The following is a 26,020-nucleotide window of genomic DNA, read 5'->3' on the forward strand; positions in this document are numbered from 1 at the left end:
ACTAAAAATAGTAGGAATAGAATTAAATAGTGAATAAATTATGTAATCGAACCTTGATGAATCTATTTTCATATGAAAGTAACGAAACGATCATATGAGCCGTATTTTATGAGATGCTTAAGTTTTCGTGAAACAGGGCCAGAGCAATTTCTGGATCTCCTGTTCCGACTTTGGAAATTCACTATAAATTAACCAGAGATAATTAGAAGTCATGCCCTATATGTACAGATTCCTTTTTGAGTCTAGTTTCTTTAGAAACAAACGGCATAAGTATTGAAGCAATGTACAAGGAGATATCTAAGTCGTAATGCATGAAGGTCAGAGTAGTCGAACCCTGAAACAGGGGAGACTTTAACTAATAAACTGTATTAATTGGCTCGACCAAAAATTCTAGAAAAAAATTGTAGATGTATATATGAGTCTAGTTTCAGGTAAAATTTACGAAACTGATTTTAGAGTTTTGGAACTCAAGATATGATTTTTAAGGTGACAGTGACGCAGTTAGCCAGCTTGTCTGGAAATTTTTAAAATGGACTGTGAAAATAAATGAATTAAGTCTGTTAGCACCTCGTGTTCGACTCCGGCAACGGTCTCGGGTACGGGGTGTTACAAAATAAATCTACTTGAATGTTTTGTAAAGTGTTTATAGCCTTGTTATATGTTGGTGCATTTGAGGCATATTGGTATAATGCTTTAATGTGTTTGGAATGTGATAAACTGGCATGTTTTCTATTGAGTTTATACAAGTTTTGAATTGGTTTAAATGTTTATTGAGTCATCAAAAAGGTTTTTGATTTAGTTTTGTATGAAGTTGGCATTAATGGCATATATTGCACCACATGGTCTATCCACAAGGCCATGTGTCTCACACAAGCTGATGACACGGTCATGTCTTTATTGGAAAATAGGATGAATTAGGAGAACACAATTCTCGATTGTCACATGGGCTGGTCACACGCCCGTGTGAGTACTGTAGATTTGGTTAATTAAATTTCACATGGTCTCAGTTTGTTATAGGCCCAGCCACACGACCATGTGACTTTTGATGTAATTTTTGCAATTTGATCCACACAGTTTTGGAGACTTATCCACACAGTTTTGGAGACTTACACGACTTGGACACACGGTCGTGTGACCCCTATTTTGCATGACTACTTTTATCTTTTGAAAATGTTTCAATTTTATCCTTATTTGTGCTCAAGTCAACTTAAGAGCTTTCGTAATCCCGAATAAGACTCAAATTTAATTGTATATTTGAACGTTTATGACATGATTGATTATTTTAAGGATTTATTTATGATTTAATTGATCCGAAATTTTGGAAATGTTGCAAATTAGTCCTAGTTGAATTCTAGGTTGACATTGAAGCATAGTTAAGCTCGTATAAGGCTCAAGAAAAGTTACATTTGGGGATTATGCATTGAATTAACTATTATTATGTGACTCATGTTTAATTTGAATGTTATTTGTGTATTTATGAGGTAATTTCATATTTATTTGAAATAAACAATGTGAATTAAATCTGTTCTGTTTCGACATTATCTGTAGCACTCTGTAGCTCAATTCTGGCGATTAGACCGGGTGAGGGGTGTTACATCCTTTTTGCAAGAATGTCCATTCTCACCCAAATATATATAACTCCTATGCATGGTCTCCCAATCTCTTTTAGCCAATCACCGGTAATTATTATGTCTCCCACTTTAGAACTAGTAGATTCCATATTAACCAAACTAGAAGTGAAACTTAACTATTTACCCGACAATTCCAAAATTCCTAGTCGAGTCCACCAACTCTCTACTTTGCTCAATTAACTCCCAAAGCTCCTTTAAATTCGAGTCCTTAGAGAAATCTGGATGTGAAAATCTAGCTTATTCGGTAGAATTATTTTAACCCTGCACCAGGTCAAGTGGCATGTATATAAGGTTTATTTGGTGAAAATATATATGTAATGAATGGTGATGTTTTGAATGTTGTGTTTATATATATGTCATTTTGGATAATTGTTCAATAATGGCGTAAACTAAAATACGTTTTTGCTTATGTTAGAAATGTTAATTCATTTGATTAATTGACAGACTTATAAAAATAAACCATTTGGGCAAATAATAATAATGTAATAAGAACACGCGACGGAAAGTCATTTGGCGGATAAGCTCGAGTGATCACTTTTTTTACGAATCCTTTTGTTTAAAAGTATTTTTATAAAATTATAAAATATTGAAAGTTAATAATGTTGCTTAAACCTTGATTAGTCTCATAAATGTTTATACCTCTAATGTATATATATGTGTGTGTGTGTATGATTAGAATTAAAATTATGATGACTTTAAAAATAGATTTACTTTATGGCTTTGGATGTGAATGTTTTTGTTCTTTTGTAGCACTCCATAACTTGGGTCCAGAGATCAGGTTAGGCGAGGGGTGTTACAATGAATTTTGGCTTTAGCACCTAGAGAGGATCCCAAAATCAGGTGTATTTACGTTTTGAATAGTTTGGCATGTACTTAACTAGTTGAGTCACTTTTGGTATATCTTTATATTTACATGAATTTCAGTAACAAGTTAGTACTTGTGAATTTAGTAAATAGTGTTATCATATGTTCATAAGTAAGTTATATGAAATGTGATGTGTATTTGTATCTAAATTAATGGTAGTTGCCTCGACAACGAATGTGACACACTACAGCTCAAACTTGACGATTAGATCGTGTTTAGGGTGTTACATGGTGTCACAAGTCAATCGAACATGTGACACCCATACCCGACCCGGTTGTCGGATCCAAGTTACGGGATGCCACATTCGTTACCGGAGCAACTACGATCTCAATTTCAATTTCAGTTCAACAGTTTGTACATGCTATTAAGTTCAATACACAATTATAATGCATTATATAATTGAATCTAGGATTTAAATGAGCTTACGAAAGCTCTTTCGATAAATTGAGATTGGTTAAGGACTAAATGTTGGATCGTGGTACACCCCGTGGCATAGGAGGAAAATTATTCTGGTGATCATCAACCATGGATCCATGTACGAGGAATGAACCAGGTTGAAACAAGGGTCGAAAATATACCTTTTTCGAAACTGGAAAAGCGACGAACAACGTTGTTGATATGATTCCTTTGAACGATGTCGATCCCAAGCTGCAACAGTAACGTTTCGACCTCTACGTAATTCACCCAGTCAAAGTATGAACAACAAAATTCTCTTAAACTTTTTTAGAGAGAAAAATCAAAAATGGCTGTTAGACCTTTAGATATTGTTTTTCTTGGTAACCTTAACACACTAATGGATTATATTCCTTTTATTTTTTTTTGATATCTTTTATTTTCTTTAATATCACATATCAGAAATAAAACGAGATTATTCCCTTATTATTAGAGAAACAAATAGAAAGTTAGAAAAACAAATTATATTATTTCCTAAAGAATATCAACTTTCATGTCCTTCTATATTTTGACCGAAATTAATTATTATAACTATTTATATTAATAATTTTGATAAACTATATATAATTAATATTTTGTTTGAATCAAATTCATATATTAATTTTATCTATGTTCTCTATTTGTGTACAACAAGTTTGTACATATAATGTGCTAAATATTTAACTATCGAATTAAATTAATTCAATAATTAATTTAATTCATGTGACAACTAAATACAATACCAAATGTATTTGGATTCAGTTTGCTTCAACTATAGGGTGTGACCTTGTAGGTTCTTGTAAAGTTAATAATAATATTATAATGTCTCTAATATTATAAACAATGAGTGGCATCTAGTAATGCATCATTGATAACCAAGTTGCAAGAAGTCGTGATTCGACATTACCTTTTTGTGATAATCTTTTCATGTATTATATGCTTTTATCCTTAACATCTAGATTGGACACAAGTGATGAAATTGTCACACTTGTATAGTCCAATATCATCTTTCTTGATATTCTGAGTAGACTACTATAAAAAAATAAGTGTGATATCTTATATCAACTGATTCGAGCATGGCCATGCATTTTTAATCTCACTCCATCAAGAGGCCTAAGATATTACTCGTATTATGTAAGAAGGACAAATCCTATCTTGATCAACCATATTCCTCTACATAGATTGTGACATACCCAACATCAGTCTTTATAGTATAACCTGTTATGGTAGACGTTTGACTGTGTCAAAATATACAACTCACTATGTTGGGACAATGATGATCTCAAGTCTAAGGATCATATACATAATTATCACTATGAGTAATGTTGTGACTATTACATAATAATCCAATAACAATACTCATAGCAAGTCAGTCCAGTATGTTGTTCTCTAACACATACTCGCGTATCAGTTTTGACATCCCTATGTCAATGACAACACTTCATCATTAATCAACTACACATTAGTCTCAATGCATTATCATTGTCCAAGCCCACTATAATACTTGACTAAGGACCTTTTAAGAATAATCATATTATTCTTAGGACTTTATTATTAAATACTTTATTCGTGCATACATAAAAAGAAACTGAAATAATAATGGCAATGCATTATATTAGAAAACAAGGTAAAATGAGTATGTGATTACAATCATCTCATGATTGGTCTTTGGGCATACTCTAACACTAAAATGCAACAATTTTAAAACTATCGAGTTGATGTCATGACATCGAAGGTCCATAGTTGTGATGTCACTCTCTGTTGATTTTTCATCGTGACGTCACCTACTGCTTTCATAACTTCCTTGAACATAAAATCACAACAACTCTGTAATATGAACATTAACATATTTACATTATTTTAAACCTTATGCTACTTACATATATATATATATATATCATATACAACTCATGTATCATATATCAAACTAACCATGATATCTAAAACACCAAATCAACAATTTACTACTTAAAACCGACTCAATTTTGGGTACATGCCACATATTGAAGCATAAAGAAACTATACAAACTTTGCTAAGATGAGAGTTGCGGTTTGAATGCTGGATCACTCCTCGAGTCTTTGAGATCTATTAGTACCTATGCATAGAATAAACAAACCGTACGTTAAGCGATAAAGCTCAGTGGTACTTTTATGTTTCAAATCAACATAGCATGTTAGACTTACACTAAAATCATGAATTAGTTTTCAACAATAACAATTTTCAATTCATGTCAAATCTATCCAAAATGCATACCTTATGCTAATTGATAAATTCATATTAGCATAGAATACCAAGTTTCCTATCATTGCAATAATTCAATTATATGCCAATGCATTTCACCAAGTCAATTCATTTTCACATTTCCTTCTTGAATCATTTGTTTTGTGTCATTTTTAGACAAGCCTTTAAAGCTCGTATAATCGGTTTGTATAATCTTTCACATGCTGTCAGTTATCATATTTCATATGCATACAAAATATTCCATTTTCAAATGATTGTTCATATCAACCATCATTACAAGTTCATGTTTTATAATCATTATTAACCGAAAACAAATTCAAAACGGATGCACAAATTATTTGACCATCACACTAATCTATAATGATTTAAAACTTATCATAATTTACAGTTACAATTTCCCCTTAACAGTTCTTAATATTTAAAAATAATATATGTTTTTATATCAAAATTATTTCTCGTATCAAATCTTAATTTCGAAAATTATTAGAACGTATTAAAAAATTCTATTAAATGCCAATGACGAGGAAATATTAAAACCGATGAGAAATTATCGAAATTTTTGAAGAATTACAAAAATTATAAAGCTATACCAATTATTACTAGAGAATACCAAAAAAATATGAAAATATATCAATTTTAACTTGTACCTTGTTGAATGGGTAAAATCCGTCCTAAGTTTTTTTTTTCCAAAGCTCACAGCAGACATCCCGTTAGTGGTTTAGTAGGATTGTAGGAGTAAGTATTTTATTTTTCCCTCCAAAAATGAAAAAAGAAAAGAAGAAAGGAAGTGGGTACTCACATTAATAATCATGACACGTAAAATTACAGCTAATCCAGCCCCCTTTTTTTTCTTGTCAGCCCTAGTTTTCTCTCTCTTAAAATCCCTTATTTTCCCCCACACTCCCACTCAAGAAGACGCCCAACAAAACACAGAGCAAAAGCATTAACGAAGAGGTGACAAAGGAATCAATTTCATCATTTTCTCCGTCTCCGTTTCCTCCTCCTTCTCCTTCGCCGCCATGGACCAGCAATCGCAGCTCGCCCTCATCCTAGGACCTGACCCGATTCCATTTGAAACCCTAGTCTCCCACTTGATGTCATCATCAAACGAACAACGTTCTCACGCTGAGGCCTTGTTTAATCTATGCAAGCAATCGGACCCTGACGCCCTCTGCCTTCGCCTCGCCCACCTTCTCCAAGTCTGCACTCAGCCCGAGACTCGCGCCATGGCAGCTATTCTCCTCCGTAAGTTGTTGACGCGTGACGACTCCTATATCTGGCCTCGCCTCAACATTTCTACACAGTCTTCCCTCAAATCCGTGATTCTGTCTCAAATCCAAGTGGAAACCACCAAAAATTTATCTAAAAAGCTGTGCGATACTGTTGCGGAGCTTGCTTCCAGTATTTTGCCGGAGAATGGGTGGCCAGAGCTCTTGCCGTTTATGTTTCAGTGTGTCTCTTCGGATTCCCCTAAATTACAGGAGTCTGCTTTTTTGATATTTGCGCAGCTGAGTCAATATATTGGGGATGTGTTGACTCCTTTTATAAAGGATCTACACACTGTGTTCTTGAGGTGCCTGAGTGAAAGTTCTAATGCCGATGTCAAAATTGCTGCGTTGAATGCGGTCATCAACTTTATTCAATGTTTGACCAGCTCATCCGATCGGGATAGGTTTCAGGATCTTTTGCCAGCAATGATGAGGACCTTGACAGAGGCTTTAAATAACGGGAATGAGGCCACTGCTCAGGAGGCACTTGAGTTGTTGATCGAGTTGGCAGGTACCGAGCCACGGTTTCTTAGGAGGCAGCTTGTTGATGTAGTGGGTTCGATGCTGCAGATTGCAGAGGCAGAATCTCTTGAGGAAGGGACACGTCATTTGGCGATTGAATTTGTGGTGACTTTGGCGGAAGCAAGGGAGCGTGCTCCTGGAATGATGCGGAAGTTGCCGCAATTTATTAGTAGGTTATTTGCAATATTGATGAGAATGCTGTTAGATATTGAGGATGATGCAGCATGGCACACAGCAGAATCTGAGGATGAGGATGCTGGAGAGACCAGCAATTACAGTGTCGGACAGGAGTGTTTGGATCGTTTGGCAATTTCCTTAGGTGGGAACACAATTGTTCCTGTTGCATCTGAGCAGTTGCCTGCTTATTTGGCTGCTTCTGAGTGGCAAAAGCATCATGCTGCACTAATTGCCCTTGCTCAGATTGCTGAGGGGTGTGCCAAGGTACACTTATTAATCATCGTTTGTTAATGTGGTTATTCAGTTTGGTTTATGGTGTTGTAAGTTTACTAACAATGGGGTGGAATTCTGTCTAGTGCATGTGGATTCAAACATATTTTTTTATAGCCTAATGGCATGGCTAATTCAGCTTTGAAAGGAAAAAATGCCTTATGTTTCATGGTTGAGTAAAAAATTAGGAAGATGTTTATTTTCTTTTTCTTTTTTTAAATTTATTTGTTGCTGTACTTGCAGGTTATGATTAAAAATCTGGAACAAGTGGTTTCCATGGTTTTGAACTCATTTCATGATTCTCATCCTCGTGTAAGGTGGGCAGCTATTAATGCAATTGGGCAATTGTCTACCGACTTAGGACCAGATTTGCAAAACCAATATCACCAAAGAGTATTGCCTGCATTAGCTGGCGCTATGGATGATTTTCAGAATCCACGAGTACAGGTTAGTCCGAGATATATAATTTTGCTTTCATGATTCTAGATTATAATTTTGAAAGTATGTAAATATTTTTTTTACTTTGTGATGTGGATGCTTATGTAATCTTCAATCTTTAAGTAGAGAGAAACAAGCTGAAATTCGCTGTAGGCTGGTGACATAATTCACTAATATGCATTGCACTTTAGATAGAGTATTTTATTCATCCTATCTTTATCTCTGTTTTTGTGGTATAATCAGCACTCCCTTCTCTCCCCTGAACCCAACAACATTCAATTCCTTTCCAATAATGACCTGATTCTTAAGTTGTCTGTGGATATGCCTGGTGTTGTTCTGGTTGTGTGGCTTGCTTTAGGTAAAATATATCCGAGTGTATATGTTCTTATTTGGTTATATCGGTATCTTTGTAGTTGACAAATTTCATATTATATAATAAGAATTAACATGTTTTTTCCAGTTTGGAACATTTCAACTGGTTACTATCGAATTATTTTATCACTCATCAGAGTTCACTGGTGGTTGTTATCTAAATTTTCTAACACTCACTGATTTCTTAAATAATGGGAATAGTTTTTAAATTTCGTTATACAATTCTATGTCTACCTATTCTTGAAAGATGAAACAGAACTTGGATGTTAACTGTTGCTAGCTTCTTTACTGTAAGAGCCTCATAACTGGTTGTGAAGGTGTAATCTCCTGAATATTTTGTGGATAATGGAGAAAAAACCATCTTCAAGTCTTCACGTAGATGTGGATTTATTGATAGTTCCACTGTCCCAGTTTATAGATGGATAGAATATGCCTACTTACATGTAGTTGAACGAGCTTATTCTCTTTGTGTAAAAGTTTAATATTCTTATTCTATGTCCCTTTTTTTTACCTCAACATTTTACTGTATAATATGAATAACTCTTTTGTCATGTAATTTGTCTGAACAGGCCCATGCTGCGTCAGCTGTACTCAACTTTAGTGAGAACTGCACTCCAGAAATTTTAACACCTTACTTGGATGGAATAGTCAGCAAATTGCTTGTACTTTTACAGGTATGACAAGTGAGTTAAATGCTAATCCATCAATTCACTTTATTTTAGATTATTGTTTTTTGTCTAATATAAAATATATCATGCAGAATGGGAAACAAATGGTGCAAGAAGGTGCCTTGACTGCTTTGGCATCAGTTGCCGACTCATCTCAGGTATAATTTTACCCAAAATAAAACTAGATCATTAGTTTATATCTTTTATATGGGTGATTCAGGCCAGTGATATTGGGGGTTGCAGGAGCATTTCCAAAAATACTATGATGCAGTTATGCCTTACCTGAAAGCAATCTTGGTAAATGCTACTGACAAATCTAATCGTATGCTACGTGCCAAATCCCTGGAGTGTATTAGTCTTGTTGGAATGGCTGTTGGAAAAGAGAAATTCAGAGATGATGCTAAGCAGGTGGGTATGCGTATAGAAATACCTTGTCTGGTTTCAATTTGATTACTTCTACTCTTATATTTATTTTTTTAGACCTCAAAAGGTCATCAATCATAGAAATTTTGAGTTATTTGACTTTAGTCATACTATTTGACATTGGTTAAGGAGAACAATGGTGTGATTTGGAGCAATTATGCACTCTCTGTTCTCTAGCCTAGAAAAAAAATATGCATTTCTTGTTCCTTGAACGTGATTCAGTTTTGTTTCTTTTTTCTTTTGAATACCCAGTTGATAAATAAATCTTATTCAAGTGTATCTTTATAGAATGACTGTAAAAAAACTGTAAATTGTTGTTTCCATTGTCTTAAAAGTTTATATATGACCTATACCTGAAGAAGTTTAATGCATAACCACTGTTGTACACTTCTGTTTTTTGGTATAGACCCCACCTTCACCCTTATGAGCAAACTTGTGGACTTGTAGCACGTTCATTTCTTTTTGTTTTTCTCATTGTTCTTTGTTTACTTTTCATTATATGGTACAGTTATATTGATTCTTCTTCTATCAAAGATTGAAAGGACTTTCACAACTTTTTTTCCCTTGTAAGGTTATGGAAGTGCTTATGTCATTGCAAGGATCCCAAATGGAAACAGATGATCCAACGACAAGTTACATGCTGCAAGTATGCTCATAGTACCAGAAATGTGTAAAACTATCATAATATTGCTCGTATGTTTATTCATCCTTGCTTATGATAATATATCCTTGTTACAGGCATGGGCTAGACTCTGCAAGTGTTTGGGACAAGACTTCCTCCCTTACATGAGTGTTGTCATGCCTCCCCTTCTTCAGTCTGCTCAGCTTAAGCCGGATGTAACTATTACATCTGCAGATTCAGATAATGACATAGAGGACTCCGATGATGAAAGGTTATACCTTGTTACTACTTTAATTTTTACTTTCTGCCATTGATACATGCATTGGCATCTTGCTTACCCTCCCAACTCATTTGTATGTATTTGAAAACTCTATTGCCTCTCTCTTCTACTTTTCTCTATTCTTGCTAAAACACACACAATTGAGCATGTACAGACACATCACATGAAGTCTTGGGCTTAGTTGTGTTCATCTATGGCTTGTGGTTGGTTTATTGCAATAGCTTGTTGTTCCATTATGTTATTTGGTGTTAATAGTAAGATTATCCTGGTTTTGCACAGTATGGAAACCATTACGCTTGGGGACAAAAGAATTGGGATCAAGACAAGCGTTCTGGAGGAGAAGGCTACAGCATGTAACATGCTATGTTGCTATGCCGATGAGTTGAAGGAAGGGTTTTTTCCATGGATTGAACAGGTTTGTTTCAGTTCATTGTATTGGTATTGGGTTATCTGATGTGGTTTAGGGGAGAAAACAACAACAATTAAATTAATAGGGCTGAACAAATGAATAGGAAAGATGGAACACTAGAAAACTTTGGGTTATAGATAACCTCTAATTTCTTTATAATAATTCAAAGAAAAATAATGAGAATGATTATCTGGCTGTAAATATTGTCCAGCTTATTTATGGTAAAACTCTTAACAAATCATACATTCTAGTAGACTGTTTAAACTAGAACTCTTCACAAAGAGTATTAGCCTAATCACATAACTCATTAAATATTTAATAAAATAATTTTTAACAAATAAACTCCAATAACTAACGTAAAACAGTAAATAATTAACTAACTTAGATGCTCCTGCATCATTTTCATTCTATCCTTTCTAGGAACATTAATACTAACAAACATATGATCCAGGTTGCTCCAACTTTAGTTCCTCTTCTTAAATTTTATTTCCATGAGGAAGTTAGAAAAGCTGCTGTTTCAGGTATGAGCAAACACTTCTGTTACTTAACTCTTTCTTTTCAAGTTAGGCTTTTTTTAATTCTATCCTTGCCTATATTTCAATTTTATTCTAGCCATGCCGGAGTTATTGCGTTCTGCAAAATTAGCTGTGGAGAAGGGAATGGCTCAAGGGCGTAATGAGACCTATGTGAAGCAATTGTCTGATTACATTATTCCGGCTCTTGTGGAGGCATTACATAAGGTTATTGTTGTTTACACTTAAAATATGCTTCTATTGAAGCTCTAATTGTTTTGTTGATGTGTCACTTGTTATAGATGAAGTACTTAAAATTGTGTCTTATTCTTGCAGGAACCTGATACAGAAATATGTGCAAGCATGTTGGACGCATTGAATGAATGCATACAGGTTAAGTTAATTACATAGCGTCTCTTTTGTTGATTGCCATCTGTCTGAAATTATTCTGCTTTGTGGTACAACGGATGGTTAGAAGTAAAAATCTATTTTAATAACTGAAACATGGGAACTTACTTGAACTTAATTTTGGTATTTCACTACGGGCTATAAGTTGAACTATTTCCTAAGTTTAGCATCACATATTGATTTTCGTTGAAAACTGTAGACCAGTAATTTCCTTGTCTCATTAGGTTGATATGTGTAGTCAAGCTATTGAGAAAGTTCCATTCATGACCTTTATTTTAATTGGCATGTATGAGTACATTTGACAAGTTCTTTGGTCTGATCTGTGTTTTTGTTATTGCCATCATTTATATCATAGAAAAGTGTAATTCTACTAAAATTTATGAGCGTTTTCTTCTTCAGATCTCTGGTCCACTTTTAGATGAAAGCCAGGTTAGATCTATTGTGGATGAGATAAAACAAGTAATCACAGCTAGTGCAAGCAGGAAAAGGGAGAGAGCTGAAAGAGCCAAAGCTGAAGACTTTGATGCTGAGGAGGGAGAATTGATTAAAGAGGAGAATGAGCAAGAGGAAGAAGTTTTTGACCAAGTCTGTCTTCAAATAAAATATGTGGTTATATTGCACCTAAATGTCAAGCTAGCGTGTGTATATGTGTGTGTGTCTTATTTTTTTGAATCATGACGCCCATCTTTCTTAATGTAATGAGCATTCTGCTTCTAGGTGGGAGAAATCTTGGGAACTTTGGTCAAAACATTTAAAGCCTCTTTCTTGCCTTTCTTTGATGAGCTATCTTCATATCTTACACCTATGTGGGTAAGTTCTTAGAAATTTGTCTCGGTAGTCAGTTTACAGTTCTTGAGGAAAAGCCAAAAGAAGATTTTCTTTCCTGAAGTGTTCCAATTTCATTGTCACTCCGCCCTCTCTCATCTGTGTCTGAAATACAGGGGAAAGATAAGACTGCTGAAGAAAGAAGAATTGCTATTTGTATTTTTGACGATGTTGCTGAGCAGTGCCGTGAGGCAGCTATAAAGTATGCTCTGCTTGAATTTATTATATGAATTATCATCATAGAGATTTTTCATTTAATGCAATTGCTATATTTTTATTGACACAGATATTATGATACATATCTTCCTTTCATATTGGAGGCTTGCAATGATGAGAATCCGGATGTGCGACAGGTCTGTACATATACTTTCGGTGTCTAAAGCACCTTAATTGTTGAGGTTTCCATTTAATTCAGTGATTTATGTTTCAGGCAGCGGTGTATGGACTGGGTGTTTGTACAGAATTTGGTGGACCTGTATTTAAGCCGCTTGTAGGAGGTAAAATTTTCATGATTGTCTGTAAGGTCCCCCCTCCCCCCAAGAATAACATTTTTCTTTTTGACATTCCAGAGGCTCTATCAAGGTTAAATGCTGTAATCCGGCATCCCAATGCTTTGCAACCTGAAAACGTAATGGCATATGATAATGCTGTTTCTGCTTTAGGAAAAATATGCCTGTTCCATCGCGACAGTATTGATGCAACTCAGGTATGCAATCAATAAAATTAGTTTTCCAAGTTAATGAATAAGTAGATGTTTTGATATGGAAGGATTGGATCTGTGCTTTGGATTAAATACATGCACGTTCCTAAGCTATCTTGCAAGTCTCCAAATGTCTTCTTGTTAAAACCATTCTAGAAATTAAGATGGATTTCAGTGATTTTGTAATTGTACCTTTTCTGAGTAAATTTTGCAGTGCATTTTTCACGAAAGTAATGCTGGTTGTGTGTGTTATGCTTATATTGATAGTCTATTTCTGTTCTCTTTATGTTGCCTTCAACACACCCATTTGTGTTTGGTAGATTGTTCCTGCATGGTTAAACTGCTTGCCGATAAAGGGTGATCTGATAGAAGCCAAAGTTGTTCATGAACAACTTTGTTCAATGGTAGAGAGGTAACTCAGCTTTGTTGTTTTGACCCCACTGATCTGATTTTCATTGTTTATTTTGTTTCAATATGCTGTTACTGCTGATTATCAAACAATGCTTCTAATGTGTTTTCAGGTCAGACAGTGAAATTTTGGGTCCCAACCATCAGTATCTTCCTAAGATAGTTGCAGTGTTTGCTGAGGTAAAATTTTCAAGTTGCTCCATTAAATTCGTCTTAACCAATTGCTGGCTTTGTTTGAATTGCTTGTTCTGAACAAACAATTGACTGAGAAATGGAAGTTTTATGTATAGCAATCTATCTGTTTTATCATTATGGTACTTAGGTGGTCTTTGGTGCAAGATAATGGACTTGTATGATAACCATCATCCTATCCTACTTTTGGACACTTAAATGGGAGGATTGGATTCAAAATTGGATGAGTCATCCTTTTAATATAGGATTGTTTAGTCTTTTCAAAAAGGGGAGATCAAAGTATATGGGAAGTCTGCAGTGTATCATTTGAGGCAATTTAGTAGCCCCCTGCTATAAAACTAGTCAATTTAATCCTCATACTTTCAAAAACTAAGCAAACAGGTTAAATTTCTATTTGCGTTATCGTGAACCATTAAAAGTTACGGTTGTGGCAGTTAAGTTCTGATGTGATATGATTTTTTGAATACTGACATGGAGAATATATTATTTTAATATGTTGTGGTAAAAGAAAAAATCAAATACTTTAAAATATGTGGATAAAATACCACATATTGATGTCATTCTAATGTATTTGATGATTTCTTTTGTCCACATAATATTGAAATAACATTCTATTTTTTCGATGCCATTATTAACATTTCCGGATTTGACAGCCACATCAGCAATTTTTAACAGTTCAGATTAACTTCATTAGTGGTTTTACTTTTTTGCTTAGGTTTAAAAGTATGAAGATTAAATTGGTTCGATTTTGGTAGCTGGACTAAATTGCCTATGTTATATAATACAAGGACTTCCGAAGTACTTTGATCAAAAAGGGAGGATTATCTTCCGTCCCATGGGATTGGATGGTAGGTATTTTCACATTGTTATTTTACCCCTCAGAAGTTACACGAGCTAATTGTCCAACATCTCAGTCTAATTGAAAAGCCAAGATGTACTTCTAATCAAATTTCATTAACAGGGAAATCGCATGTTGTGTTGCATTTGGTTAGAGGTGTTATGTAGCTTGTTCTAATTAGGTCACATGTCAGTCAGTTTTTCCAACATCGTTAACGTCATTGGATTGAATTGGTAATAAAATGTAATTTAAGTTACTAATTTGGGGAAAAAAGATTAGGTACCGTGGGAAAAGTGATATATTATGGGCCAAATCATGCTTTAAGCCTTTTAAAATTAATAATTACAAACTATTAAATTATTTGTATATCAAAGTCTTTAATAAATAAATTTCAATTAATGATAATATTGTTTCTAACAATATATTTTTCTTTATTTTCGAGTTAACTTGTAATAATTATATAATAATTTTTTTGCTCTTAGTTTATCATATAAAAATAGATCTACATGTTCGTTTTTAAGTATTTATTTATTAATTAATGTTTTATAAAATATTTATGCAAATTTTAAATAACAAAATAAATAGTGAAATACCAATTTTAAGACACAATAAACTACCATCGTCTTTCAAAAGTAAGAAAGTATGTGTAAAAGGTGAGTGTATTAGAGGAAATAGAAAGCTGCGGTGGAAATGAAAGATCAATTTGGAGGTGATGTGAATAATAGTACACTTTCTCACTGAAGTTGTTTTCCAAACACTTCAGTCCAGTTTATGCTGTTAACCAGACATCACTGGAGCTAACTGGCCATCTAAAGGGGGCCTTAATAATTCTAAAAATTAAATGCTATGGGTGTACTATGCTTCCTATTTGGAATTTTTCAGTGGTAAATTTGTGCAATTAAGAGAATATTCTAGTGCTAACTGCCATGTGATTGTGTGGCTTGTAAAGTGCTGGACTCTTTGGTTGGCGACCAGGGTTCATCTGTAATAATTTATTTGTGTAGCCTAGTCTTTTCTTTCAGATAGAATTACCTAAGTTATTTGAAACAAGTGAATCTTATGTTTGAATAGTGCATGAAGAATTACAAACTGTCAGGCATTTATTAGTTGGAAAAGCATCCTTTTGTAAAAAAAATCACTGTTTATGAAATTGTATCACTTTTGGTTCTTCATGAATGTAAATAGTTCGAACTCATCTTATTTGTTGGTGGTAAATTTTGTCGGATGGCAAAAAATCTCTATCTTAGAATTTAATCATGTATGCTATAGGATAAAAACTATATCTTGCTCTTAATATTTCCACACATCAACATAGGATGTTAGTGCCTAACCAATCCATCTTCTTATCTTAGTTTATCCTGTCCTCAGTTTAGTCTTCATGTGAAGCCTATGCTGTGGTTTTTCTTTTAATAAATTAACTCCTAATTGTTTTCACCTCCAAAGACAGACAATTGGAGGCACTGTTGTATTTTATAAACAAATAGGAAACTTCTTGTCTGGCTAACTATGACTCTGTTCGAGTATCCGTATCATACATGGCTACTAGGCCCTTGCTTTTCTTTTTTTGGTCCCACCTATCTGGCTTTTGATGCTCCAACATGAGCATAAATAACCACGCTTTTCCTTCATTTTGCATAGGGTGGGAGATAAGTAAGGTGCATGTTCTATGAAATAAGGAAATAACTACTTTGGAAGGATCAAACACTGAATTCTTTTGTGGGGTGAAGTAAAGCCTTTGGGTGGGTTCTCTTACAGATGGTTACTGTTCTTGTAGGTTCTATGTGGTAAGGATCTAGCTACAGAGCAAACTGCAAGTAGGATGGTGAATTTACTGAGGCAGCTTCAGCAAACTTTGCCAGCGGCAACATTGGCCTCAACTTGGTCGTCCTTGCAGCCACAACAACAGCTTGCCTTGCAGTCCATGCTCTCCTCATAGTATATCGGCCAGACATTGACAGGCATCTATCTTTCTGGTTTTGAAGGAATGCAATATCCAGTCCATGTGTTGAAAGCATATTTATTACCAATTCTTTTTCCTGAGAAGGTTCCCATTGTTTATGCATGATGTTTTACTCGCAGGCAGGGGAAGCTTTGAGTGAGTGTGAAAAAGTCGTCAGAGCGGTTGAAATGAATCTTTACTTGGTAGGATGTGTATATTACAAGTGTCGATTTTTAATACGGGGTATTGAGTCTGGGAAAGAAGAATAATGTGATTTTATGGTTTGCGAGCATTTTTGCTTCTTTTATGGGTAAATGCCTGAGGTTTTAGGGTTGTCATTTGTAGCAGTTTTGGTGTCAAATGTGTTTTCGGTTTCAGTTTGCACAAAATATTTTGCTCGATTGTGATTATTACAGAGTTGTGGACCGAAATTTTGAATGGTTATTCTTTGTTTGCAATTTCCTTTATATCTTAAAAAGCTAGCAATAAAATACAAAATGGATGTTTTTTTGAATTATGGTTTTTCGAATGTTATCTCTTGCTGGTGTATTTTGTTTCCTTTGCTTTGAACAGAAGAAAAGAATCAATGTTTGCCTCTCTTGGGTTTTTTCGCCATGCAAAGTCTTAGGATTTGATGTCTGACATTGGGTCAATGCACTTCAAAAGTCCAAACTTGTAAACTATTTTGGTATTGTAATATAGCCATAGTATGGAGACTTTAATGGCCTAAATAAAAAGGGTTAATATACTATTCGGCTTTGATTTAGTAATTGTTTTTATAAAATGAAATAATTAAACAATTTTTTATATATATTATAAAAGGCCAAAATATAAATAATTTTTTATAATGATGAAAGATCTATATGGTATTATTATTTTTGGATTGACTTAATAAAGATTATAATGTGGTTTCAATTTTAGCTTTTAGGTCTTTTTGGATTGAAAGATTAAAAATTAGGAAGTAAATTACTTGTAACCCTTGTTTGAATCGAGATTATAAAATAAAAAAATTATATTAATAATATTTTATGAAGAAGCACTTACATTGTATTGATGTAATAAGGATGAGATCATTTTTTTTTTAAATTTATATGACATTCTTACTAAGAACAATTTATTACAATCAACTAGATCAGTGAATGTCAGGGAGCAAGTGGTTATATTTTTACATATAATTGGTTACAGTGTAACGTTTCGAGTGATTGAATCAAAACATTTGATGACGATTTTCTTTATAGTGTGTTTGATTATTTGCAACTTGTGAATTTGATGCCAAAGCTTTCTTAGCTAAAAGTACAAAGCATAGAAAAATTTGGCTTCAAAAATTTTCCCAAGGTTGAATTATCAGTCTTAATGTGGTGTAGTGCTAATTATGTGTAGTATAGTAATGCACTTGGAGAATATTATTATGTGGTGAACTATTAATTATGTTGTTTAGTACTAAATACGTACTTGGACAATATTATTATGTGATGAACTATTAATTATGTGGTGTAGTACTAAATATGCACTTGGGCAATATTGTAGTCATCATGTGGTGTACTACTAATTATACACTTGGATAGTATTATTAATTTAATGTTATGTAGTACTAATTGTGTTTTGAAAGCTAATTTTTTGTTGTTGTTGTTGTTGTTTCTGTTGTTGTTGTTGTTGTTGCTGTTGTTGTTGTTGTTGTTGTTGTTGTTGTTGTTGTTGTTGTTGTTGTTGTTATTATTATTATTATTATTATTATTCAATCTTTGTTTTTTTTATAACACAATCAATAATCATCTATTCGACTTGGTTGTTTTTAATTTATTACTTTTAATATTCTAGGTTAATAATGGAGTAATATTATATATTTAATTTGATGTATTTATTTGATATCAATGTTTTTTTTGAAGTGGTTGAGAGTTGAGACAATGTGTTGCTTATGGCATAAGTGAATTAGGGTTAAAAAGCTTGTTTTGGAAGGTTTCTTTAGGTAAGCACGGCCTGACACACGATCGTGTGCAATATACAGGCATACGACACGATCCTGTGATCTGTATGTTTTGGGTGATAATTGGTACACACGGCCATAGTCTGTTGCACGGCTTGGTGACATGGTCATGTGACATCTTTTGAATAATTACACTTTTGGCCTACACAACATCAGTGAGTTACACGGTTGTTATTACGGTTGTATAACTCCAGCTCCACACGACATCAGGCTGTTACATGGCTTGCCCACACGACCGTGTGTCCATCCCTACATGGCCTAAACCTTTCACAGGTCAGGGGACATAGCCATGTGACCCCTATTTGCAGAATTTTCTTATATTTTTGTTTTTGTTTCAAAATTGATTCTTTTTTGATACTAGGCTGATTTTAAGCTTTCGTAAGCTTGATATAAACCCCAATTTGGTTGTAATGTTTATTGTATTTGATTATATGTGATATACTGATATTTAATTAAGTTTTTGAACTATAATTCATATGTAAATATTTTATAATTGTTTGTAACATTCTATTACTTGGGTTTGGCGATTGGATCGGGTAAGGGGTGTTACATTTAGTGGTATCAGAGCTATAGATTTAGTTGATTCTAGACTAAATCGAATTCAAAATCGAGTCTAGAGGTACATGCCAAGGTTGCATCGAATCTGAGTCAGGATTTGGATGCTGGTTATAATGTTTTTGATTTCTAGTTAAAAGATGTTGGGAGATTCTCGAAATGAAGTTAATCAGAGTATTCATAATAGCGGTCAATCCACTGAGAATGAAATTAGGTTTGAATCGGTAGCACTGAGTGTAGATTCAGCTCGTGCTCAGCAACCTAGGGTTGATAGAGATGGTAGCGAGGGACAAGGTAATGGAAACATACTTCGTGCTATAGTTGATGCTCTTCAAAGAGTGGTAGGAGCTACTCCAACAATAGTACTTGTGCTTGTTATTCAAAGGGCTCCGACTAAAGACTTACGGAGTTATTGTGCTACTGAATTTTTGGTGTTTAAAGGGGTTGATCCATCAACAGTCGAGATGTGGCTAGAACCAACAACCCGAGTACTTCAATACTATAGTGTAATTCTAATGAGAGTGATACTTGTGTTGTTTCTTTGTTACAAGGTAGAGCTTATATCTGGTGGCAAATTGTTACACATCACACCCATGCTGGCTCTATTTAATAGGAATTCTTCCAGTTGAAATTCCAAAAAGAAGTATGTTGGGGAACTATACTTGGAAGACCGAAAATAAGAATTTCTTCTGTTGAAACAAGGTAAACTATTTATGGTAGATTACAAGTGAGAATATTTATGACTTATAAAATATGTTTTAGAGCTTATATTGACTAAAGAGGTAAACTGTAAATGCTTTCTGCGTGGGTTGCATGACGAACTTAGAACACAGTTGGTGGCATTGAAGATAAAGGAATTTACTTATTTGTCAGAGCAAACAAAGATGGTTGAACAATCTATGGGATTGGATAAGAAATTTGAACTTCCTCATGTTACGGGAAAATGATTTGGAATATTGCTTGTGATTGTCTAAGAGTGACTACAAGATCAACTACACTGAACAGAATGCGATATTGTTAACCAATGGTTTTAGTTGGTAGTGTAAAAGGCCCAACTAGAGTTCCAGAAGTATCGAGTTGTGAGCATTGCGGAAAAAGACATTTGGGAAAATACTGGAAATTATCAAATGCTTGTTTCTGATATGGATCACTAGAGCACTTCGCTCGTGATTGTTTGAGAGATGAGAATATTGCACCTGTTGTTACTAAGAGATTTACACCTTTAATCAGGGGTCATGGTGTTTCAGTATCCAGAGGTGATGCAAGAAAGGGAAAATAATCAATGGCACAACAATCAGTAGTCAAAGCCCTAGGACGAGCTTAAGTGGTTCGAACTCGAGGAGAAGGTGATGTTACCTATGTCATAACAAGTATATTTCTACTATTCTTTGCACCTGTTTATATGTTGATTGACCCTAGTTCCTCACTTATATATTAATGCTGATCTGGATAAATCTAGGAGTTTGAAACCTGAAATGTCAAAAGTAGTAAATAGGTTGACACAAAGTGGTGTAAGGTGGAGTAGATGGTGGCTCAAGGTGGTGGTGAAGAGAGGAAAAAGAGAGAAAGGAGAGAAAGATGATAAAAAATGAGATTGATAGTTTTCTTGGTGATCATACACAAGTCAAAGGTAAAAGAAATGGTATGAAAGAAAACAATGGAGAAGAAATGAAAAGAAGGGGGACAAAGGAGTAAAAAGAGGAGAAAATAGAAACCTGAAATGTCGAAAGTAATAAATAGGGTGACACAAGATGGTGTAAAGTGGAGTAGATGGTGGCTCAAGGTGGTGGTAAAGAGAGAAAAAAGAGAGAAAGGAATTAAAGATGATAAAAATGAGATTGACAGTTTTCTTAGTGATCATACACAAGTCAAAGGTGAAAGAAATGGTAGGAGAGAAAACAAAGGAGAAGAAAGGAAAGGAATGGGGACAAAGGAGTAAAAAAAAAGGAGAAAATAAGGAATGGAGAAGGAAGAAAATGGATGAAGGAATCTATGTATGACAACTAATCTTAGGTGGCAAGGAGGGTTGACCAAGAGTGGATGTCAAATTTATTTAAAAAATATACCCAATGGGACTTGAACTTGATCCTCAAGAGAAGCTATACTACTTAACCACTAAGGCAAATACTCATTCTTGCTGAAACTCTTACAACATTTATTTCTAAAACAGGCGTGACACTTACTAGGGTTTGAAGCAAAATTGCACAAAATAAAAATGATACGAGGGAAAGGGGTTTGAAATTAGGTTTCAAGGATGAACTCACTAACTTTTAACCATCAAGCTAGTAACTCACTTATTTAACAAATGCATAAAGATAATCTTAAAAATTAGGGCGTGACCACTCTTGGTTCACAAACTCGATTCTACTAACTAGATTTTCGGGATGTGACAACTCTACCCTCCTTAAAGAAAATTTCGTCCTCAAAATTTCGTGAGAACTTTGAATCCAATGTAGTTCCAGGCAATATTTCTCCTTAAATCTCCAATAGACTTCTCTTGAAGATCCTATTCGTTACCATGTACTATCCCAAAGGACTAACTACAGTAACTTCACTAACAGTTTTCCCCTACCCCGAATTCCTAGTTTAACAGAAACACTACTAGCAATAAACAATTGGGTAAAATCGATATCAGTCATTGCAAGGTACAAATTAGAATGGGTCATTAAATTACCTACAATGATATTAGATAAGTCTCAGACCTCTTGACGCCTAGCTACATAAACCAGTGTTAGCTGTCCAGCCTCAGTTTTGATCGTACCCCTCAAAGGTAGTTTTTTAGCTCTTTGATTTTGACTTTGGGTCGAAGCTCACATCAGATTTGGAGGATGACATGGACAATCCTTGACACGGTGCTTAGCAGAACCATATCTCAAACATGTACCTAACTTTTTCCAACACGTGCCCGAATGTCGCTTATTACAATACCTACAATCTAGAATTCTCAGTAATCCAATAGAACTTCTAGTACTAGTTGCTGCAACATTCTGCTGAGGTTTTCCCTTCCTGACCCACTTAAAAGATTGTGGATTCGAGCCAGTCCCAGGAACTAAGTGATGCAATTTTAGATTTATCATAAGTTGATTTTGTTATTGAAATTAAATTCTTTAAAGTTAAGTTTTTTTTTTGCGAACCATGTCTTAGAATATTTTATTATCCTTTATTATGAATGAAGTTGATGTTTATCCATGCATGAGTGTTATTAGTATTTCTTTTTGTCATAAAATGTGAGTCGGATTTATTGATAAGTACTATTTTCTATGACCATGAAAATTACATGCGCACTCTTGGTAGAGATAATCTTTCTACTTAGTGAACCCAGGAAAATTGTGCGAGCCCATATAGGTATGTGAACCCATGCATTTATGTGAACCCTACCAAAGTATGAAAACTCATGCATGCGTGTTACATTTGTTTGTGAAGTCTATTTATGTGTGAACCCTGTTATGTTGCGAACCCGTACATCTTTTTATATGAATTGTTGATATTTAATGAACTTATATTACTGTATGTGAACTTATGTTATTTGATGTTTGCAAACTCTTAATTCTTTCTTCTGTTGACAGGCGAACCATTCCTTTATTTGGTTTGTAAGCTCGCATTATTTATATACTATGTATGAGTTTATTTCGCTGTTGTGTAATAACTTAGCATATTTCATGTTGTATTTAAGTGGTGTGCTAGAAGATAGGTTAGGAGTTAATGGAGAGTCGCTTTAGTGGCTAATGTGGCACGTCAGGTTCGGGTCAAATCTATTTGGTTAAGTTTAGAGTGTTACATTGGTTGGTATAAGAGTTAGCCATGTTTTGTTTGCCTGGCTAATTATATGACAGGTAAGTTCACCAAAATGACGAAGTGTGTTTGCTAGAATTGGCGAAGTCTACTCGTCAAAGTAGTATGCCATATTATGAAGTACTTTATATGTGTGTGTGACTGTTTGATTTTGGGGTAGGACTAGGAACAAAATTGTCTTGGCTTAGTTGCATCTTTTGCAGGATTACTCATCTGAGTATCCCTTTACTGTTCGCCATCCTAGTAAGTAAGTTATGTTTTGGCAAACAGTGTTCACAATTAAGTTATCAAGTGTGAACTATGTTCACGTTTAAGTCTACTATGAGCGTATTGTGTTCACAAGTTTTTCTGTTAAGTTATGGATGCCAAGTTATGTGTCTTTTATGTCTTATCTAAGTTAGTAACTCATGTACATTTAAAGCAAGTAAAAATGCCTCCTCGTAGACTGAATGTGAAAAGTGTGAATGGAGCTGCCAACCCCTTTGAAGGTGACCGGATTTCGGGTACGCAAGAGTGACCTTATAGGGAATACATCTTGGTCGAATGAATGGAGACCTTTGTAACAGTCCATTTTTGGAAAAATAAGAACAGTGATTTTAGGACCACAAATCTGATTCCGAAAAAGAAATTTATTTTAATATTATTTTATGGTCTATAGTATAACAAAAATGTCATATGAAAATTTCGTAAAGAAATTTTACCGGTTACATGTCTAATTTGATAAAGGACCAAATTGCACAAAGTGCAAAAGTTAAGTTTTAATAGCTAAAGGGATTAAATAGCTATTGAAATCTAAATTGAAGGTCCTTATATGACAAATAGACCATTTAAAAATGCTTGGTGGTTAAGGATGATTATTCATCCATGGAAAATAAAATAAAGAAAATGATGAAATTCGAAAGTGAAAAAAATAAAAATGATAAATGATAAAAAAGTGAAAATATCATCAATTTATCATCATCTTTCCCAAATAAAATATGGAAACCCTAGCTAAGAGAAAGTGAGCTCAAGCGAGCTATTTTGGCTTAATTGGGTAAGTAATCTTATCTCGTTTTTAGTAATTTTTATATTTTTGAGATTGTAATAGCTTAATTTAGCTATCTCGAGGACTAATTTGCAAAGTTATCAAAGTACTAGGGTTTTTCTATGGATGATTATGTTGAAATTGTGAAATTTATGGTAGAAAATGAAAGTTTGTTGATAGATAAAAAAACCATTATAAAGTGAATTTTGATGAAATTATGATTTTAGGACTAAATTGTAAAGTTCTAAAATTCATAGAAAATTATAAATTTTTATGAAATACATGGGCTGTAAATGTTATATGTAAAATTTGGATAGGCTTGGAATAATGATTAAATTGCATGAATTTCATTTTCCGAGTCCAGTGACGAAATTGTCATTAATTAAAAGCTAGGGGCAAAATGGTAATTTTTCCTAAGATGTGAATTGGATTGAATTGAGTATGAATTGTATTAAATTTATGTTAAATTTAATCGTATAGATCTGGATAGACCAAATTCAGAGTTAGAGCGAGGAAAAGAGAAAGTGTCGAATTAGTAGATTTTACGTACATAGAACATTTATTGAGGTAAGTTCGTGTAACTAAATTGTATATATTTATATGCTTGAATTGAATTTTATGTATGTGAATTGGATAAATGTCATATACATGAAATTGGTTACATATCTAACAAAGCCCGATAAATATTAAATCCTGTTTGAATAATGGAACTCGATGGATACAGGATTTCCCGATTGGTTGTGGTCCTGCATATATTGTGGACACACCATAGCTCTTACAAGAATTCTATTATAAGACCTCTAGAGCTCCCTATTACATGGTTCCTGCAAGCATCCTGATCGGTAGTGATCCTGCATGTGTTGCGGACTACCGCAGTTCTTTGTAAGCGTCCTATTATATGATTGGTTGTGATCCTACATATATTGCGGACACAAACGTAGCTCTTTGTAAGCGTCCTATTTTATGATCGGTTGTGATCCTGCATATGTTGTAGACACAAACGCATCTCTTTGTTAGCGTCCTGATATGGCTCGCTTGGACTTTCCGATATATGGCTATCCAGAGCTCCTGATTAAAGGCTCTTCGTGAGCTTCCTGATTAAAAGTTCTTTGTTGAACTTCTTGATTATGACTCTTATGAGCTTCCTGTTATATAGCTCAGATAAGCTTCCTGATAGGCTCTTTGTGAGCTTCTTGATTAATGACTCTTTGTTAGCTTCCTATTATATGGCTTGAGAGAGGATTTCCCAATTATGTGCTTTAAAGAGCACTCCTGAATATGAATTGACGGATTTCTGATTTGTACACTTCAAGTCTACTACCTATGTATCCATCGATATTATTCAATGATTTAATGGGAAAAATCTTGACATGAGAAAATATGAACATGAAATGAATTAATACACGTATCTGCCTAAAATACATGAAAATGATGATACATGATATATGAAAATACGAGACGATACTATATGAACATGGAATTTTTTTGATGAATATGTTCATCCATGATTAAAGATTTGTACACCTTGAGTGTATTACCCGTGTGAAACTGACATTTCAAATGATTTAATGGGCAAAGCTCCAACATGAAATAATCTGAACTCAAGATGAATTATTATGAAAATGTACTTGAAATACATGGATATGATTTGTATATGTTATATGAATTCATGATACGGGAAGTATATGTATATGGAAATTTGGTTATTGTTGAACCCATATATGTTTCTTGATATTTGAATGAAATATATGACTAACAAGGATGATGAAGATATGTGTTTGGGCTTGTGACCAAATTGGTTAATTATGTCTTGCATGTTTATCTTGAACATGAATGAATGGTAAGTTAATTACCATGCTATATGAACTTACTAAGCATCATGCTTACTCTGTTTTATTTTCCCCAGTTCTATAGTAATTCAGAAGCTCGTTGGATTGAAAGCTTGGTAGAGATCACTCACACTATCCATCGGCCCATTTTGGTATAATGGTAAATAAATTATGGTTATAATGGCATGTATAGGTTAATTAGCCAAAATTGGCATGTAAATGGTTTGGTTATAACTAGCCATTGGAATGGCTTGTGATGAACATGTTTTGATATGTATAAATGAGGCTATGTTATGTTTAGTGTGTGCTTAAATGGTTGATTGCTGGAGATTTTATTGGCATATTGATGATTAATTTTAGCATATTTGGTAAAATATACATATAGGTGAATTTGA

General features: G+C 34.1%; 1 protein-coding gene across 5 annotated transcripts; it reads left to right on the forward strand.

Annotated features, from left to right (window-relative positions):
* Window positions 1-5,948: 5,948 nt before the first annotated feature.
* On the forward strand, window positions 5,949-16,955 carry LOC107961715 (importin-5). 5 transcript variants are annotated; one of them, XR_005928778.1, is made up of 21 exons: window positions 5,949-7,401; window positions 7,651-7,854; window positions 8,787-8,891; window positions 8,978-9,043; window positions 9,129-9,293; window positions 9,880-9,954; window positions 10,047-10,201; window positions 10,490-10,625; window positions 11,071-11,140; window positions 11,232-11,359; window positions 11,468-11,524; window positions 11,939-12,124; window positions 12,257-12,349; window positions 12,481-12,566; window positions 12,651-12,717; window positions 12,795-12,861; window positions 12,934-13,070; window positions 13,385-13,476; window positions 13,586-13,652; window positions 16,141-16,460; window positions 16,582-16,955. XR_005928778.1 is itself a non-coding variant. In XM_016897791.2 (21 exons), exons 1-20 carry the CDS (start codon window positions 6,190-6,192, stop codon window positions 16,436-16,438), a joined length of 3,330 nt encoding a protein of 1,109 aa, XP_016753280.2. In that variant the 5' UTR covers window positions 5,949-6,189; the 3' UTR covers window positions 16,439-16,460; window positions 16,582-16,955. The 5 variants fall into 5 exon arrangements, 3 of the variants coding, with proteins under 3 accessions (XP_016753280.2, XP_016753281.2, XP_016753279.2); XR_005928779.1 differs by lacking the exon at window positions 16,582-16,955 and adding an exon at window positions 14,380-14,512 and having other exon boundaries at window positions 16,277-16,397; XM_016897791.2 differs by having other exon boundaries at window positions 16,277-16,460.
* Window positions 16,956-26,020: the final 9,065 nt, after the last annotated feature.

This window comes from Gossypium hirsutum, chromosome A06 (assembly GCF_007990345.1).
Source record: "Gossypium hirsutum isolate 1008001.06 chromosome A06, Gossypium_hirsutum_v2.1, whole genome shotgun sequence".
In the NCBI taxonomy this organism is placed as follows: domain Eukaryota; kingdom Viridiplantae; phylum Streptophyta; class Magnoliopsida; order Malvales; family Malvaceae; genus Gossypium; species Gossypium hirsutum.

What these genes read in the sequence shown, in the direction of transcription:
- LOC107961715 (XM_016897790.2), top strand. Translation starts at nt 6,190, where the DNA reads ATGGACCAGCAATCGCAGCTCGCCCTCATCCTAGGACCTGACCCGATT. An exon ending in TTGCTGAGGGGTGTGCCAAG is followed by an intron (nt 7,402 to 7,650) that starts GTACACTTATTA and finishes CTGTACTTGCAG; the next exon opens with GTTATGATTAAAAATCTGGA. An exon ending in TGCCGTGAGGCAGCTATAAA is followed by an intron (nt 12,567 to 12,650) that starts GTATGCTCTGCT and finishes TTATTGACACAG; the next exon opens with ATATTATGATACATATCTTC.